This window comes from Styela clava, chromosome 12, assembly GCF_964204865.1.
Source record: "Styela clava chromosome 12, kaStyClav1.hap1.2, whole genome shotgun sequence".
NCBI classification, from domain to species: Eukaryota; Metazoa; Chordata; class Ascidiacea; order Stolidobranchia; family Styelidae; genus Styela; species Styela clava.
The window spans coordinates 6,589,058-6,608,084 of NC_135261.1; the positions used below are offsets into that span (position 1 = coordinate 6,589,058).

Consider the following 19,027-nt stretch of genomic DNA (forward strand, 5'->3'; position numbering starts at 1 on the left):
TCCCACATTTTATTATTGAAAAACTATCTAAATAGAGTACAATTTATTTTAAATTAATGTGGACAAATGGCTGATACCTAATGGAGGCCAAGTGGCTCTCAAGACAGTATCGCTCTGTGGCCCCATCTCTGTCCGAGAAATGCTAGAAAGAGCAGTGGTTTTGTAAAAGATTCATTTATTTCATGTGAGAGAACAAAAATTGAACAGAACACTGAAAAATAATTAAATACATAATTAATTGCACAAAAATAATTTGACGAGGAATCTGCAATGATATGATAAATGTACTTCATTTTGTACTTGAAAAATATCTTAATTCCTGCCTATAGAGGAGACAACTTACAATAAATAATGACATAATAAACCTCTTGTTTCTTACAGGGAAATGCGATATCCAACAGCATATATACACATTTGACTGTACTTCAAATTTAGCGAATCTCATTTGAAGAGAGATATAAATACTTTTGTTGCATATAAGTGATTATAGGAGTGTACCTCCAATGTACTTTGGTAGAAACATGAATTGTGGTGAACCATAGTTAAGAAACCCAAGTAACATCAATCAAAACAAATTTTCACCCAGGCTGATGCAATTAATACAATTAAAAAAAAGAGAACAAAAACACCAAGATTGAAAAATATACTTGCTCTTACTTGTTAGACAATTATAAATTGAAACTTCTAATAAACAATAAGTATTATTCAGCATTTCCAATGACCAACCCACTATATTAAATCACAATGAAGGTGAAACATAAATTTTGACAAATACGAGTCCGAGGAAAGTAGGCCTAAGCAATTCTAAATTAATTGTACAATGAACCTGGAAACCAACTCTGGGCGAACTCTAGGGTCGATTAGTCTATTTGAATCAAGTTGACCAAATGTTGGATAGTATCAATCCCAGTAACTTAATAATACTAGATGGCGATCAGAGACCGCCGTCTTATCGATCTCAATGTTTCGATTCCTTCGCTAGCGGAACCGCATGTCCCCATCACTAATTAATTAATGACTCGCTAATTATACGACATAATTCATCTAAAATCAATAGACTTCTGGTCCGAGATATTAATGCACATGCAAAATTTGGAGCAGATTCAACCTCGCAAATACAGACAAATACCTATCAACATACCTACCGATCGAGATCAATGAGTAATAATACCCTCGAATGAAGTTGAGGGCCAATAGGTCATTTGTAAAGAGATATGTAAATTTGTCACAATGGATGTATGTTGTCTTTTATTTTAAAATTATGTTTTGAAGGGATAGTGATGACCACAACAGTTGTGAAGAATATTTTTACCAAATCCACAAAAAAGATTACAATTTAGATGACAGGGCATCAGCTTCTTGTAGAACCTTCTTCATATCGTTTAATGCTTCAGATAATTGGTCACCGAATTTATATGCATCAGTCTCAGGGCTACTGTTGTATGCTGATATTGAAAATAGAAAATATTCTTCCTTTGGATTATAACAGACTCCATATCCATTTGGCACCACAGGACCAAATCCCATGCATAGATCAGCTTTACAAGGTACCTGGAAATGAACAATTTCAAATTGAAATGTTTGTTTTATGTCAAATTATAATTGGAAATAAAAGTGGTACCTGCCTCAATCAAAGTAGTTCGACTGTGTTTATATTTATTTCAATATCAACGCATTTTATGGTATCATGTGTCTATTTATAGTATAGGGTGGGCCAAGAGTAGTATAAATTCATTTATTACCTGTTAACCCACATTTATCCCACCCCGTATATTTGGTGCCATTCCTTCTAGAACAGCCAGGGAACCCCAAGATCTAGATGAAGGTGTCAGAACAGCTGGCATCTATTATATGGCTAATTAATAACTTCTTTTGTAGAGATGATTATTCGTTTCAAAGCATTCAACTTATCAGAGGTTAAAAGTTTTTACTCTAACGAGATTCTAATACTACTCAAAAAGGGAGCTTCTTAAGAATTGAAATTTTTTTTCCAATAATTCAGTCAGATTATTTATAATCTAAACCAGTGAGCCAAACAGAATTCTACAATACCTAGTCAATACGAACACCTCTGTGTTGTTCTGAAGAACCAGATACTTTGAAAACTTGTTCCACAACAATCTATCTTTGATTGAACCCTTGATATCAGAATATTTGCAAAGATGGAGACTCCTCTCCCTCCAACATAACTATGACAAAAAGTGTTCTTTACCTGACTAGTAGAAAGTTTATAATGCATAGCAGTTTCATAAGTAGGATCCATAAATATCTCAGGAACATTTTCCTTTGCTTCAATTGCAGTGAGTTTCAACCCAAGCAAATGTCTGTCAATGGCTTCCCCAGCAATTGCATCTGAAGTATATTTCCTGTGGGAAGCAATAGCTTCACGAAGAAGTTCTGATTTCTTGGTGGACTGTTAATAAGAGAGAATTGGTAATTAATAGCAGAATATTACACATTTATAGGCATGATATTATATTCTGCCAATCAAATATGATTTTTTGTTAACTGGACTCCAGTGTCAAATTCAAAACCGAAAGTTTTCTTTGTTCCCTAGAGTCAAATAAGTCGCTGCTCATTGGAAAAGCCTAACTTTTGTGCTACTTTCTTTTCATTCCCATATACATGCGGAAGCAAGTTGTTCATACAAAATTTCACGACCTCCATCATTTTTATAGGTGTAAGCATCTGCTTGCATCAAGCCTTGTCAGGAGCACAGGAATATAGCCATCATATAAATAATACAATAGTCTGTTTCTTTCACAATTGAAATAAGAAAATAAAAAAAATGCGGTACTCCCGTAGTATATGTACCAGGTTAGGGTTAGGCCATAATTTTATTCAAATTTTTCATCAAGCCTTCCGGTTGAACTGGAAATATTTTAGTTATATTAAGAATACGGGAACTGTCTGTCTTAGTCAAGAGAATATACACCCTGCCCATAGGCTTCAGTCCCTTTATACAAGTTGATATAAAGTAGGCGAACAAAATTTGTTAACTACATATTGGTACACACACTTCTGGAGCACAAAAAATATTCCTTTGGATGAATAAATTCCAATGTGCTTGTTGCACAGAGTCAAAGGGTATTTAATTTAGATCAAAATGCTATTTTCTGTTTCATTATAAATCTTTGAGTCTTTTATTTACTTTGTTACTTAGTAAATGAAATGAATCTGCACTCACATTCATATTGTCATTTAACATGGCTTCTGAAAATGCTTTCGAAGCATTAGTGCAAGATCTTATCGTGTCTGTTCTTCCAAGTCGGAATCTACGCAATGAAGCACTTTCATAAGTTGCGCAAGTCTGGTGATACATCTTCATGTATGCAAGTTGAAGAGCAACCTTAAGGTAAATAGTAATTGGAAATCATGTACTCAAATTGTTGTGAAGACCAAATAGTGTCACTAATATTTGACATTAATGATGTAGTCAATGACAAAGCATAAAATAGCTTTTTCAGCGACAGTGTTGTGCTCGCAACAACCTTTATTTTAGATTGGGAGGCAGCCAATGTTACGGAATAAGCAGAAAGTAGATGCATGGGGAAAGGTTCATCGCACAATTACTTACATTTATGTTTTTGACCTGTATTGCGTATAGAAAAACAGAGAAAAAGATTTAACTTTTTAAGTTTAATGCTTTTATTGTGAAAAACCTGATGCGGCCCGTACTCACTAAGGCTCCGTCTCGGTGGCCCCCAGGTAAATTGAGTTTGAGACCACTGCTTTAAACCTTCTTTTCCAATAGCCCAATATAAAATAGTAAACAGTGTATATGGAATGATTAATATTTATTGAATGAGTTAAAAATGATCAATAATAATATTATACACATAATTGTTTTTTGGCTAGCTTTCGTTCATTTGCACTGCATGTGTTCATTTAGATACAACAGCCACGACATGATCAAGATTCAGTCAGATACTGCAAACTTGCTTTAAGCATTCAATTTATACTGGCAGTTTTAAATTTCCAGCGCATTACAGCTCATGAAATCATTTCCTGGTGGTTAAAAGGTACCGTACTTCCGTATGCATACCAGGTCAGGGATAGGCCATAATTTTATTCCAATTTTCCTTTTTTTAGTTCCATAACAGGTTCGGGGACTGTTTGTGTTAGCCAAGTGAATATACTTGGCCCACAGGCTTCCATCCCTTTACACAACTTGATGTAAAATAGGCGAACAAAATTAGTTACCTCCATATTGTTGGTACACATACTTCTGGAGCGCCGGTTTAAATGTACCAAGGTATTACCTAACAATAGTACGTTGAACAGGAAAGTTGTCAGTTTGTTCAAAATGCATTATTGGCCACTGGTCCAGAGCTTTGTTTATAGTGAAGATGTGAAAAAGACTGTATAGAACAGTGGTTCCCAAAGTTGATTGACTGGGGGTAAAAATTAAGAGTGGAAGGATAATCGCGGGCCAGAAGATGGGAGCACTCGTAAGGGACCGATACCGGTACACTGATATAGATAATATTGGAGTCGTCATAGTTAACACAATAAATTTTTGAAAAATTGATTGAGAATAAAAGTGACTCAACTTAGTTTTGACTGAGATATGCAAACTACCGTGATTCATTAGCATAAGCAATATGGATCAAAGGTGACAATCAATAACCAGGTTAAAGACTAAAAATCAACTTTAAAAAGAAAGCAAAAGTATAGATTAAGTGAAAACTACCTGAATAAATGCATCCGGACTTATCTTGCAAGACTTGGGGAAATTCTTCCCAAAATCTGCAAACTTGATACAATTCATCTGTACATCACGAACAACACTTCAGAATAAAAAAGAAAAAGTTTAAAATGGCAGCAATTCTAAGAGTGCATTAGCTTAGTGGTTGAGAAATTGGTAACTAAGATTATTGAGCCCACCTCGTCCATGTCCAGTAGTAATTTCCAGGGTTGGTTTTAGAGTTTTAAAGCCAAACTAATTAGAAATGAGAATTACTGTAATTTTTATACAGAGGCTATTAAGTTGTCCATGAGATTGTCACTTACGCATCAATATTTTCACTTGCTGTATCGATAGATCTCTTGACATCGGAAGAAACATTGAATTCAAGTTTCATTGGACGAGCAAGAGCAAGTAAAGGCATCTTGGGTTGTTCAGGTGGATCCTTACTGTGGAGATATAAAAATAAATCAAATATTGAACAAAGCAAAAGCATAGTTTTCGCACCTTCCCTCAGGAGGAGACTCTATATTACCAGGTCATGTAAGGCTGATATCAAACAATATCTGACAAGCGGGGATGGCCAAAACTAAATATTTTACGAGGTGAAAAAACGCAGCTTGAAAGCAATATTTTTAGCCTGGGATAGCAAATTATTTAGGCACGAGTCACCCACTGATCTAAGCGCTTGGTTCATGGCCAACAATTATTTGTTTCGTCAATCACTGTTGGGAAAGAAGTGAAAATGATAAGAGTGCTAATGAGGAATTGGGAGTTTACTGTTTATGAAAAAAAAATTTTCTGATTTGGATGAACAAAATTTTTATGCTAAGTGTTAGAGAATAAATAGCCAGAGTAATTATTTTTTACACAAAACTAAAATAATTATTTATAAATTATATAACGAGAACATTCTGCAAATTTCGCAGAGTTAGAAACAATGAATTAATTTGAATACAGACATCACAAACATTGATTGACATCAGAAATTAGTATAGTAGGATTAAATCAGTGGTTTCCAATATTGATTGACCGAGGGCCAAAATAAGAAGCGGTTGGAGATTCACGGGCAGGGAAAGTGAAGCGCCTGCAAAGGGCTGATAACGGTAAGTGTAATTGAATTGTTATGCATACGCATAAACTTTGATAATAGTGTAACAATTGACAGTATCTATAATGCAAAAAAATAAGTTTAAACTATTTCCTTTCAAGTTCGGCGGGCCATATTAAATCATAATTGACCCACGGCCACGGTTTGGGAACCACTAGCTTAAATGAATGAAACATTGAATAAATTCCTTACCAATACTTATGAACATGGTCAAGAAGGGCCATAATGGGCGGCCCCTCTGCAGGTGAATGTTCATATGTCAGTCCCACACCTCCATCAGGGCCTGTAATGCAGAAGAAAGTACTGAGCAAAACTAGGTAAAACAATTTATTCGCAACATTTCATAATTATAGAATTTAATCAAAGTTGTGGAGTCGAAAATGGTCAAAATTAGGAGTGGAAGTCTTTTTAAGGGTCAAGTAAATTTGTCAGGAAAACTCAAAAAAAATTTAATTGTCTTAGCATTTTCGGAAGATGATAAAAAAAGGATTACATCAATATTTCCTTCAACCCGAAGTCGAAAATGTAATTGAAGTAATAATGGCTCAGAATCCACTCAGAAGTAAATTTTGCCCTACCTCTACAGCCCTGATTTTAATCTACATTGATATATTAAAATGTTTAAAAGGGTGATAATAATGTTCAAATTTTTCATAATTAAAAGTTGTTTTCAAAATATAACGAAAATAGGAAATAAGACGTTAGCATACAACCTATAATATATACCTTTTTTGTCCGATTATTCATTTTTTGCCTACAAGATTGCAGTTTCGAGTCCATTAAATACAGGGTGTCCATAAAGTCTCTTTACCACTTCAATTTTGTTATGAATTTAGTTCTCAATATATCCTAATTAACCAGGTTTGTTTTTTATTCAGTAATTGTTTAAGTATGTTCTTCATCTGTGAAGGCCAAGACAATTTATGGTATCGATAAATACCCGTTAATTTCCCAATTTTAAAAAATTTCAAGACTTCGTGGACATCCTATTATAACCTTAGGAAAATATGTACAATTGAACTTACAAATAACAAACTGCAGTGTTTTATCGAACCATCTGTTTGCTGAATTAATTTCGCTTCCACCACCATGCAGTGCTCGGAGTGCCATGTCAGTCGTCCATTTCTCTTCTGTAACTGCTGGAACTGCTTCGTCCAAACATACCATGAATATTGAACGTTGGATGGTTCGTATCGAATGCTTGTTTGTTGAATCTTAAATTAATATACAGCATGGCAGTTTTGACAAAACAAACAACTTTATCTAACAATATTGGAAAAATTGCAACACTTAGATACTTGCTATCGGGGCTGTGAATTTGGGTTGGAGTTCCTCATATTCTAAATTACCCAAATTTGGAGATATAATTTTGGATTTTTCAGAATCACGTAAATTTAAAAATTTTGATGTTGATAATCGAAGTCAGAATTTCTGCCAGAAACTTGAAGCATTCTTAAAAGTCAATTACTAGAATGTTTGCATAAGTCTGAGTCGTCATTGTTAAAATCTGAGCTAATACGAGCTGAAGTCTGAGTCAAGGTATTCATCGACCTGAAGAAGGGGACCAATGTAAACATTTCATCAACGTAAAGTCGGGAGTTAAGGTTGTTTTCAAATGACTTGTTTGGAGTTGTAAATAATATCAGACTTTACAGTCTTGCTGGGGGTATAGTTATGAATTCAATACATGAATTTAAAGCTAATACCTATAAAATGTAATGCCATAATCATAAAAAGATATTTGATTTTGAATACGGATAAAACTTTACATTAGTATGACAAACACAGAAATATACACCTGTGAATATATGCTTGGAAAATTCAGGGTATAAACTTTTCCAAGTTTAGTGTCATATCAGTTTAACATGTTTCCATAAGCCTCTCAATTTTTTATTTACCATAATATACAATATATCAATCACTAACCTTTAAGTAATATTTTTGATGCTTTTGCCCAGTTATTTCTTCCATCAGAAGTCAGTATTCCAACACCAATATCTTTCTTTAGAGCTGCAGCTACTATTGTATTCAATTGTTCTTCTAATTGATCAATAGTAAGAGGGGAGCCATCACTATTGTACACTGACAGCTTAAAAAACTGAAAAAAGTTTTAAATTTATATGAAGGTTGAAGGACTAGATATGAAAGAGAAATGATAACTAGAAACCGCTGAGCTGCATCAAAATTTCGAGTAAGATAAGAATTGGATGAAAACCAAGTTTCTCAAACTTTTAAACCAGTGGTTTTTAACTTTTCAAGCCGCACACCCTTTAGAGAATCCCGCACACCACATCAAAAATATCTAGCGAACAATATGCTACAAATCACAGATAGTAAGGCGAGAGTATGTTTCATACAAAAACGCGTTGAAAATACATGGATGGAACGTGAAATAAATGAAAAGTTTTAAAAACAAGCAAAGTTTGTCACAACAGCTCTCTGCAATCTCTGAAACAATGAAAAAATGTAAACATCCAAAATGAGGTTGGCAAGATCGAAACTAACAAATATTTTTATTTCTAATTAGCTTCACGGCCCCTCAAAAAATTCTCTACGCCCTCTTGTGGGACGCGCCCCACCATTTAGGAAGCAATGTTTTAAACTGATGATTGGCAATATTTGATCTCTATCTCTAGAGATCGGAAAGTCAGAGAATAAAGTTTAATAACATTGCAAAACGTCCTCTCAATTCAGACAATTGGTTACTAGTTTAAATCAGAATGGATCTATCTTTTCAGTTTAACCACTTGCATAGACTTGGACACTGGGGATACTGTAATAGCCCAACATGAACTAACAACCAGATCTAACATTTTCATTACATAACCACCCTGCATGTGATTCGATATGTAAACCCAAGCCACGACTACATGACATGGATAACTTCAATAATCTTAAAAAACTCAAATAGGACCTCCTGAAGTATGCGTACCAAGATGGTGCACAACCTGAACTCAGGTTGTGTTCCAGGTTGTGCGACATCTTGGTGCGCATACTTCAGGAGTACCCTCAAAGCAATATGGAAGTTAGTTGAATGAACATACTCACATGATTATTCTTTGCGACAACAATATGTTGAGGAGGAAGCCAAGATCTTGCATAGTTTTCAACTAAATCACTTTTAATTCCAGGTATTCGGCATGATGATAAGATTTTATAATATTGATCCATACACAATGGATGGTTTCCAAGTTTTTCAACAGCAAGTGTTTCACTGAAAAAAGTTAAAATTCCTATAAAATAGCATTTTAATATTAATCATGGGGGAGAGGAAAGGCGATAGGATGCCCTCCTCATATGCCGAACCCTGACCTATTGTCCAGTTCTTAGTCCATGTCAGGTACAGTAATAGTTTACCAGTCACTTACTTCAGATATAGGAACTTGATGGTGGAATAAGTAGTAACCAAACATCTTGTTTCGCATTTAAATTTGTTGGTGCTTTTACATAAAGGTAGCTAAATAAATAAATAAAAAAAATAAAATAAAAAAAAATAAATAAATAAAATAAATAATAAATAAATACATACTATACATTTCTATGAGAAAGCATAGGAATAACTTTATCAAACGTCTTATCTGGCCATACGAATAATTTAGAACAAAATTTCATACTAGGTTCGAAAAAGATCAAATAGAATTAGTCAAAGAACTAAAAAGGAGTAGATATAAAATAGATCCGATGAAATTTAACTATATAATATTCATCCTGAATAGGCCACTTACTTATCAATGTCTATCTTATAGTCCAACACACCAGAGATAAGTTTAGCTGCGTGTTCAACCTGACCTTTGTGACCTCTGAACTCATCTCGTGGAAAGGTCACAGAAGGACTGACATTGACGACGACTGGAGTTCGGAAGTCAAGATATGCCGCATCCAACCACCAATCAGAAAGCTGGGAAAAAGAAAATGCAGTTAAGAAGTTGAGAAAACGTGAACCCTAACATTGATTAATAAAACCAAATTCATCTCTTAAAATATGAAAATTTAGGTCCCCTACCCTAGTGGACAATACTGTTTTAAAAAAATGAGGAAAATAAATCTTTTCTTATTAACTTTTCATTCAAATACTTGATTTCAAATACTTGATTTGATTAGGAACCAGCTCAAAATCATTTTTTTCTTTGTAATAGTTTCAATGAAAATATTTTACAAAATACCAACATTCACGGTTTTGGTTTGAAACTCACTTACAGGTTAATATTTTGGTCATCTCTGTTACTACATCATAAAAAACGATTAATATGTGAATCAGTGGTTGCTATTAGTCATCACCGTCAATTAGTGTTTCAAGACCTTAATTAGAAAAGGCTTGCGTGAAAGTATTAAACTTATAACCTACCCAATTTTCAAATTTTTTCGCTCTGTGTTCCAACTTCTCTTGTAATTTTTCACCCGATCCCCCTTTCCTTCCAAATTCTTGTACAATTGATTCCGTGGCTTTGAATTGATTTTCATCAACAAGAGGTTGTATAGCTTGCAAGTACCTGAAAAATAGTTTTACCTTATTAAAAAGTTAGAATGTGATTCTGGCATGATTCATTAATATAAACAGCTAGGAAATGTAGTAGTGACCAAATATTAAATTAGCCAACCCAAATAACTTTGTTTTTTGCTACCCATTTTCAATTGCCAATATTGCTATTAACCATTCAAATTATTTTAGGTTGCGTAGCTAATGAGGAACTAGATTTTAATCTTCACAAAAATAATAATTCTTATGTATCAATGTCTTTTTCAGAGCAAAGACGTGAAAACGCCTTAAAAGTGATATTTTGAAATTGAGTAATGAATCTTATTAATTACTGAACACAACACATTACAAGTGCATTTTCTAGGTCAAAACTATTCTTACCAGCAAGCTTAATTCTAATAAATAAACCTTACTTCTGTAAAGTCTGTTGTAGAGGAGGAACAGGTAAATTGGGAAGAGTTTCTTGATGTCTGAGAAATCTATTCGGTGCGGGAGGAAGATGATTCGGCATACTTTTCCAAGGTCCAAGTGATCCGTTGACAACTTGACGAATCTAGAAAATTAATCGTAAATATTGAGGATGTAACAAGAGATACAAGGATATACCTGAAATAGAAATCCTAATATTCTGTTGTGTAATATAATAAAGTATAAACATGTATGGAATTATAATAAAAAAGATATCACTTGAATTCACTGTTCCCTATTTCAACAGTTAGTAGGCCTACAAAAGGAACCATAAAATCAACATAAATCATCATATCATTCATTACTGTACCTTGCCTACAATACTTTGCTATCTATAAAATTAAAGTTTTGAGTCCCTGATGAAAAACGAGTATTCTTGATTTAAGATGATTATGTGTAAAGGATTACTAGAAACTTCACCATCACTAAGAGCTTACAAAAAAAAAGAATTGCTAGCTGTTTCCAATGTGGTATTAGACTAGATTGGTTGCTAGTTGCTACACAGTAGCAGTAGTGGATTAGGTCAATGGTAGTCTCCTATTTGGCTTTCCTTTAGCGCAAAATGATTACCAAAGCCATATTCACTATTTAAATTTGAAAATACTAAACAAAACAATGCTGGATGTACAGTATCTAAATAAAAAAATAGAAATTTGATTTCTACCAAAAATCTGTAATGATGTTTAGCTTGACAAGAATTCTGTATCAATTAATAAAGTTAGATATGATTTACAACAAACAGATATACAAATCGCATACGATACATAGAAAAACTTCCATTTGAACAATATACCTGTGACTTCACTCTAGATCTGACAGGAATAGTTCGATTTGTGTCAACTTGGCCAACATTATCAGGTTTTGTTAATTCTGAATCATTGTTTGCTGAGTCGCCCCTTTTTAAGCATGAGCTGACTCGGCAACCCATTTTGGAATTTTTACTATTGTTATGTAATGAAGACTTCACTGGTTGGACTTTCCATGATAGTAGATGGTATAATGCTTAGGCAGCAACATATCCATATGTACTATATTACCATAGTTTTAAAATAGAAAAATGTGATAAGACATACGATACATGACATCACAGTTGATATACAAAACGTCAAATTATTAGGTATGACTATACGTTTTGTTGAATTCTAGTTCAGAATATGAATAATCAAATTGCATATTTCAATGACTCTACTGCACAATTCATATATATGAATAAAATCGAATGCCCCATTATTATCTTTCATTTCTGAACTTTTTTATCAAGTATTTGAATAGGCTAAATTATTCAAGGCAGAAAAATCATGACTACTACGTATTTACAGATCAGAAATTACAAACAAAAAATGTTGCCAATCAATCAAACCTCAATAAACATTAATTCTCTGTAACTGTGTTAACTCATTAACACTTACTTTTTGGTACATGAATCAGAACTGACATAGAAATCTTATTTCAACAATCAACAGTCTCAAATTCAATATTCATATGTCTATTCAATTGTCTCTTCAAAATACCAGTTCTATGTCTCACATGCTAAAACAGTGAGCAAGCAACTGTCTAATGCCTGTTAATGTGCTGTGATAATTTTGTAATCAATATACGGTAGATATAATATCTTTACCTCGGGCTCTCAGATCAATACTATATAATTCCAAAACAATTAGATGTTACTACAAACAAATCTCAAGGACGGGCTTTATTGCATAATTGATAGTAATGAATACGATATATTAAGGCTATATCATACAATTATATAGACATGAAATAAACTGTTTCATTAATGGCATGTGATCCCACTTAGACATGGTTATGAACAGAGAAAATAAGTGTCAGTAAACGCTGCCCCAAAGAGAAATATCTGCAAGATATAATAATAGAACTAATTTAAAATACAATGCTAAAATAAGATGAACAAAACATAACCATCAATAGGCATTAGAATTATGACTAACTCAAAATACAAATACCACTTCTTTATACATTATAATTTCTCTACGCTGCAATTGTCTGTTAAATTTACTACAAGCGTATTAATGAACTATAATAACACTCATAATCAATCAGGCTAGTGTAATGTCTATCTAAATCTAAAATCACACCATGCTATTCCAAAGGTCGATAGACACTACTTGTCACATTGCTGGGATAAAAAAAAATTGTATCAAGCCTGTCGAATTGACTAAATGTAAAGGTATCATCATAAGGCTGATACCTCGTGAGGTGTTATCTAAAATAAGTCCTTCCAATATGAAGACCACCATGCTAAAAATACTCTTATTCATGACATGGTTATTACATACAAGCATGATTCAGATTTACTACCATGGGCATAAGTGAGCCATATGCAACATCTTCAAATAGCCTATAAAAATTCTGACTTATAACCAGTCAATTAAAATCAGCGCATAGAGATTGATACTGCATTACCATACTATATATCATTTGAACACTCATATGACATCATACTATTTCTTCATTGACTGATGAATTAAACTAATAATTGATGTCAGCATTGAACAAAAATGAATCAATAAAATATATGAGAAAACTTTGTTTTTGCATTGAATAACGAAGCTACTTGTTTTTGTTGCATATCAAATTTAAGCAATTTCTTAATAGTAAACTAGATTATTGAAGTAAGGATTTTAAATAAGTCTTCACATTTTTCAAAAACTAAAATTTTAGCTAAAATAATTAAATTAGACTATTTCATATTAACTAACAGTACACCCCATTCTTTATCAGCAACCGCCATATAAACCTGAGCATTAAGCTCTCACACAATTTTATTTCAAGTTGTTTACCACTTTTCCTAAGTTTATGTGAACTTTTCTCCCGTACTCAGAATAAAAGATTGTTTTTGGGAGATATTTATAGCCTGAGCTCAATGCCTAAAATGTGAAATAATTCTCTGAGAACTGAACCTTTTAAACTAAGAATAGCAAGTCGACCATAAAAAACAAAGAGAACAAGTGATAGATAAGAAGGTGATATTAGATATGAAAGAGAAATATGATCTATACTTACAGAAAAAACAGTTGTTCTCGAAAAGTCCAAAGTGCATAGAAGAACGCACAAAAGCCTTAATAATAAATTTCTAAAATCTCTTTAAATCGTATCAATGTAGTGTGACCTAAGCATATATACCTAACATGCACTGTACAAGGACAATTATTTACTTTGTTGCAGACGGCTTACATGTATCAAACAACCGGATTAGAAATAGAAATTTATTTAGTTTATACCGGCCAAGCAATGCATAATCATGAATCAAACCTTACATGCTTGAATTTTATTAGGCCGTAAAAAATTTGCCGTTAAAATTTATTATAAAAAATTGCGTGCCACCCGTACCAAATTATGAAGCAATATAAAGTGATTTCTTGTAAAACATTAACTAATAAATAACCCAGTTACCCTGCTGACCCCATGAAAAGGTGAATGACTCATTGTACCACCCTGCAGCCATTTCAAGGTGTGGATTGCATCATTTATAATCGATGAGGATACATTTTGGGTTTAATTCACCCAACTCTTTACCACATGTTATCATAACACTAATGTACGGTGTGTTCATATAATCCTGTTATAAACAATTTTGATAGAAAGTGAGTTCCCAATATATCCTAACCAGGTTCGTTTTTTAACAGCGTTTATTTATTAAGTTTTTTCTTCATCTAATGCAACCGCAATGGTCAACAAAGAACAAACTATAATGGAATTGATAATCCCTCTTTGAAAAATTTGAAGACTTTATGAACATATTGTATATATTTTTAAAATGAAATATAAATTTCAACAACCGTTGATAGTGCGTCGTCTTTTACAAATAAAGACTACATTACGGCAATATAGAATTTGTGATAATATAGTCCTTAATAATTAGTATGCTTATTGCTTGTTATCAAATTCTTACCAAAAATTTATCTTGAAGCAATCAGAAATCATCAATCATTATTATTGCACACAAACTTGAAAACAATTCAATAAAGGAGTTGGAATCATTATCAAAAGAAATATTCTCATGTAATAAATCTTAATTACAACTGATAAGCAAGCTTTGGTATTTCAAACCACAATGTGATTGGGTTGAGTCTAAGAACAACACTTAATTTTGTGGAATTGACTAAAAGCCAATAAAGATCAATCGGGCATCTTGCAAGCTGATATTCACAAACATCACATTTTCGCAAGTGATGAGCCTTTCTTAAAATATGCTGACTTAACAAAAATTTAAATAACATAAATAAAATCTGTTATACACCAGAAGTCAATGCTTAATGTTATGACCATTGAAATTCATTAGTAACTATAGGCTCTGGAAAATTATAAAAATCTAACTACATTATTATTGTTGTGAACTGCTTGTCTGAGAAAGTCTGACTTCAGTCAGAGGGTTAATAAAATACATTCGTGTTGGTGCGCCACAAGACTCTTGAATTACTAAATAGATATTTTAAATCCCGACCTAACCACATCCCTTATCCTGAAATATCACATTGGAAAAAGACTCCCAATTTTATTGACCATAAAATGTTTTGGAAGTTCACTGCATATGGAAAGATGGTTAATATGAATAAAGTACCTATCATTTCCTTCTATTCTGAGCTACTTCCTTTCATGAATGATCCAATATTGTCTACATCAACCCATTTCAATATTTGAACCTAACAAAATTTATATTGATATTTTGATCAAATTTTGTTCATAAAAATCCGTCGCATTAGATGTATTTCTTAGTTCGATTTTTTTTTGTAATTGAATACACAACACTTGCAAGCAACATAAATAGCATAGCTGGGGCTATAAACTTCATTTATTGGAAAATTATTAAAAATTAAACAAAACTGAACCAAAAATGATTGTTCTACTTTCAACCATAAAGTTTCATCATCTAAATGCACATAGTCATGGTTCTTTTTGATAAAATGAATACATTTGATAACACAAATGTCCATTGTAATAGTGCAGGTATGTGACTGAATGTCTGAAACCGTGACAAAAATCTTCAAATTTCTTTGAATCGAGCAATATTATTTTAAGACCTGTCGTGCTCTTACATTTAGAGTGCACATGACAATGAAAAATAATCTGACATTAATAACTGATTCTGGCAAGATTTCCTACTCATATAAGTTAAACCAACAAATCTTGTCCAGGTAAACTAAATTCATTCACAAATATTTCATGTCAATGTTATGCACACAATATAACCATATCTATACAATATACAAAAATTGACAAGAGATTTAGATTGTGAGAAAAAAGCAGATACAGGTATTTAGAGTTTAGAATACAGCTAGTTTGGAAATTTTCCAAATTCCAGTGATCTCTTTTCATAAGAGCTAACTCTGTTTTCTATCTTTCCAATACCTACAATTATGTGAGGATATGTTATTGTTTCATTAGATAGAAATATCCATATTTTTAGTTCATATCAAAATAAGCTATAAAATAAAACAATCACATATCACTACACAATCATTGGTATCAATTAGACAGCTTAAGCAGGGTGTTCCAAACTCAGGCTCACGGGCCACAAGTGACCCGTCATTTCATTATCTGTGGCCCGCGTCGCAATAGTCGGGGAAACAAAAAATGACATTTGGTGTTGTTTCGTCATAAAAATGACCAGAAATTTTTTTTGACATATTGTTACATCACTAATGTTACTGAATTAAACCTTCTGTACCTCACATTTGGTAATCAATCAATCTGCAGTTATTACTTATCAATCTTGATCGGTAAGTATGTTGATAGGTATTTGTCTGGATGTCTGTGTGTTAGATGCACGCGATATCTCACGAAAGCGAGGTTCAATCTGCTCCAAATTTTGCATGTGCATTCATCTTAGCTGGGATCAGAAGCCTATTGATTTTGGATGGATTATGTCGTATATTTAGCGAGTTATTAATTAATTAGTGATGGGACACACGGTGTCACTATGAAGTAAGACCACTGTTTTGGGGATCCCCTAATCTTCGATCGATAAGTCTTCGGTTTCCAACCGAATTCTAGTTTGTAAGTTATTTTGTAAACATGAGTTTGAAAAGAAAGCTGACCAATTCAAATAGATTTTTGACTGGATAAGGGTGGAGAAAATCACACAGTGCTTGCTTAATATGTCTGCAAGTTGTTTTGGTGACGACATTTTCGCCTTATGACACAACGGTGTTTGTTTTGTATTGCACTGTTTACCTATTCTTGGCATTATTGTGGCCCGCAAATAATACAAAAATAATAGCGTGACCCGCGAGGCCGACAACCTTGGACCACCCTGAGCTAAAGAATGCAAGAAGCTTTAATCAACATTGCACTGAATATTAAAGCTTGGGTGAATTGACAGTAAAACATATGGTGCAGCATTTAGTAGCATTGCCAGCATGGTAAATATCAACCAGGATGGTAAAAGTTAGTGTTTCACAATCAGAAAAATTATATTGACCATGGCATGGACTGATGAAAATGAGTACCGGTAATTGCAAATAATTGGGACTCCTGGTCTTCTGCTATCCCAAGTGCATAAATCTATGTAAAACAAATGACTGGTTAGCTATTCATTTATTTTTGTATCAGAACATCCAATATGCCATATCGAGCAGATGAGAGGCCATGGATCACCTTACTGCCTTATGATTGAGCCCGGGTTATGTCGTCATGTTTGTCGCAATTATCCTGACATAGAGCCCCAGGCTGTCTCGTAAAAGAGGGGTTTGCAATCACTTTTATGAACGATGTTTTTAGATGTGGGGCTATTCTTTAAATCAGAAAACTGTGTCATACTGACAATACAAGCCATTCTTGACTAAGCAAAAATATATGATTGTACCATTTGTACGTCTGTACGTCATTTTTGGCATCTCTGAATAGAATGAAAACCCACATCTCAGAATTCACTAGCAAAAAGAACGTTTGATTTTCCAAAGATTTGGCTCCACAAGGTAAAAAGCACCTAGCGGAAATTTGACTTTACTCAGTCACACATTTAGAAATAATAAAAACAGAAAAAAATAAATGCTCAAATATTAAATACTACACCTTTCATTGAAAAAAACGTTCTTTTGGTGCAATATTTACTGCTTTTAGGTTAGTAATTTGGTTTCATTTAGGTACAATCAGAAACTTGTATTTCAGATTGTTAATTATTAACAACATTTCAGTCAAAACGTCAATGTGATGCAAGTTAAATGAATAAAAATTCATGGAATCCGTAAAATTCACGATTGCTCACCGTTATACTTATCTGACAATCTGAAGGGTAGGCCTAGTGAAAAAAGTGTGATATGATATGAGAGAGATCACCACAATTCAGCAATTAGTGAGTTCAATATCGCTGGCGCAGATGCCATTTTGGGCGATCGTAGGTATACTTTGGCGAGTATTACATTATTATGACGGTACAATCTCAATCCTGCAATCAGTCAATACTGCCCGACTTCGACCCGATGTAAATCAGTAAATCCTACTGTCCTAAAATCCTTCCCAATGAATGGCCATGATGAAAGCCAATGTATTTCCCATTCTTTCAGTATTAAGCTTTATTCATATTTACTATATTACAGCCTTACTGCAGTACTGTGTTACCAAAGGATGAAATAAAGAGACTTGAAAATCGGGCAGAAATAAAACAAAATACTGGCGAAGAACTTCAAAAATATACAGATATAGGACTATTGCCTAGATAAAATAAAGTTTCTCACCAAGGCAGGGCGTCCACATCTTGACAACATCTTTATAAGTTTTCCACTAATGCATTCATTCAAAGATAGACTACTAAAATCACCAGGAGAGTCCAGATTCGCAATCTTGAGGTGAAAACAAAATACTGCAAGGAGAACGAATTTGAGCTAACAAACGACCAAAAATATCAAATGCTGGTGCGGCACTAACCTTTGACCCCGGTGTATCACAATAACTTTTTGCGGGTTGCTGTCATAAGCCAAGTTTAGGTAGTGTGTGTGTAGCCCTCTGTAGTGTTACAAGACCGTAGACCTCTACCACAAGATGCTATTTTGCTGTAAAATAATCAAACAAACGACAATGTATACGGTACAATATCGTCTACAACAGTTCTATCAGAGAACATCCATATTTTAGAATTAGATGATGACATTATTACTGGTACTTGAGAAAACTTTAAAATATTTTGTTTTGCAATATATCATATCTGTTGTTGAAAACCACGAATGATTATTTTTACTTTGATTTATTTGATTTAATATACATTTTTATGCGCTTTTCAAAACCTGTCTTACTATTTCAATTCTTAGTTGGTGAGATATAGATC

The 19,027-nt window shown here is 33.3% G+C and overlaps 1 protein-coding gene across 4 annotated transcripts; it reads right to left on the reverse strand.

The window, feature by feature from the left end:
- Positions 1-158: 158 nt before the first annotated feature.
- LOC120329560 (carnitine O-acetyltransferase-like) lies at positions 159-18,644 on the reverse strand. 4 transcript variants are annotated; one of them, XR_005567754.2, is made up of 14 exons: positions 11,537-11,778; positions 10,689-10,828; positions 10,144-10,288; positions 9,524-9,696; positions 8,847-9,012; positions 7,725-7,896; positions 6,824-7,012; positions 5,991-6,081; positions 5,014-5,136; positions 4,694-4,790; positions 3,188-3,349; positions 2,213-2,413; positions 1,142-1,551; positions 159-957 (listed from the first exon to the last, which is right to left on the reverse strand). XR_005567754.2 is itself a non-coding variant. In XM_039396214.2 (13 exons), the coding sequence occupies exons 1-13, from the start codon at positions 18,468-18,470 to the stop codon at positions 1,330-1,332; spliced, it is 1,911 nt and encodes a 636-aa protein (XP_039252148.2). In that variant the 5' UTR covers positions 18,471-18,644; the 3' UTR covers positions 159-1,329. The 4 variants fall into 4 exon arrangements, 3 of the variants coding, with proteins under 3 accessions (XP_039252148.2, XP_039252149.2, XP_039252147.2); XM_039396214.2 differs by lacking the exon at positions 11,537-11,778 and adding an exon at positions 18,441-18,644 and having other exon boundaries at positions 159-1,551; XM_039396215.2 differs by lacking the exon at positions 11,537-11,778 and adding an exon at positions 13,768-13,879 and having other exon boundaries at positions 159-1,551.
- Between the last annotated feature and the right edge of the window lie 383 nt (positions 18,645-19,027).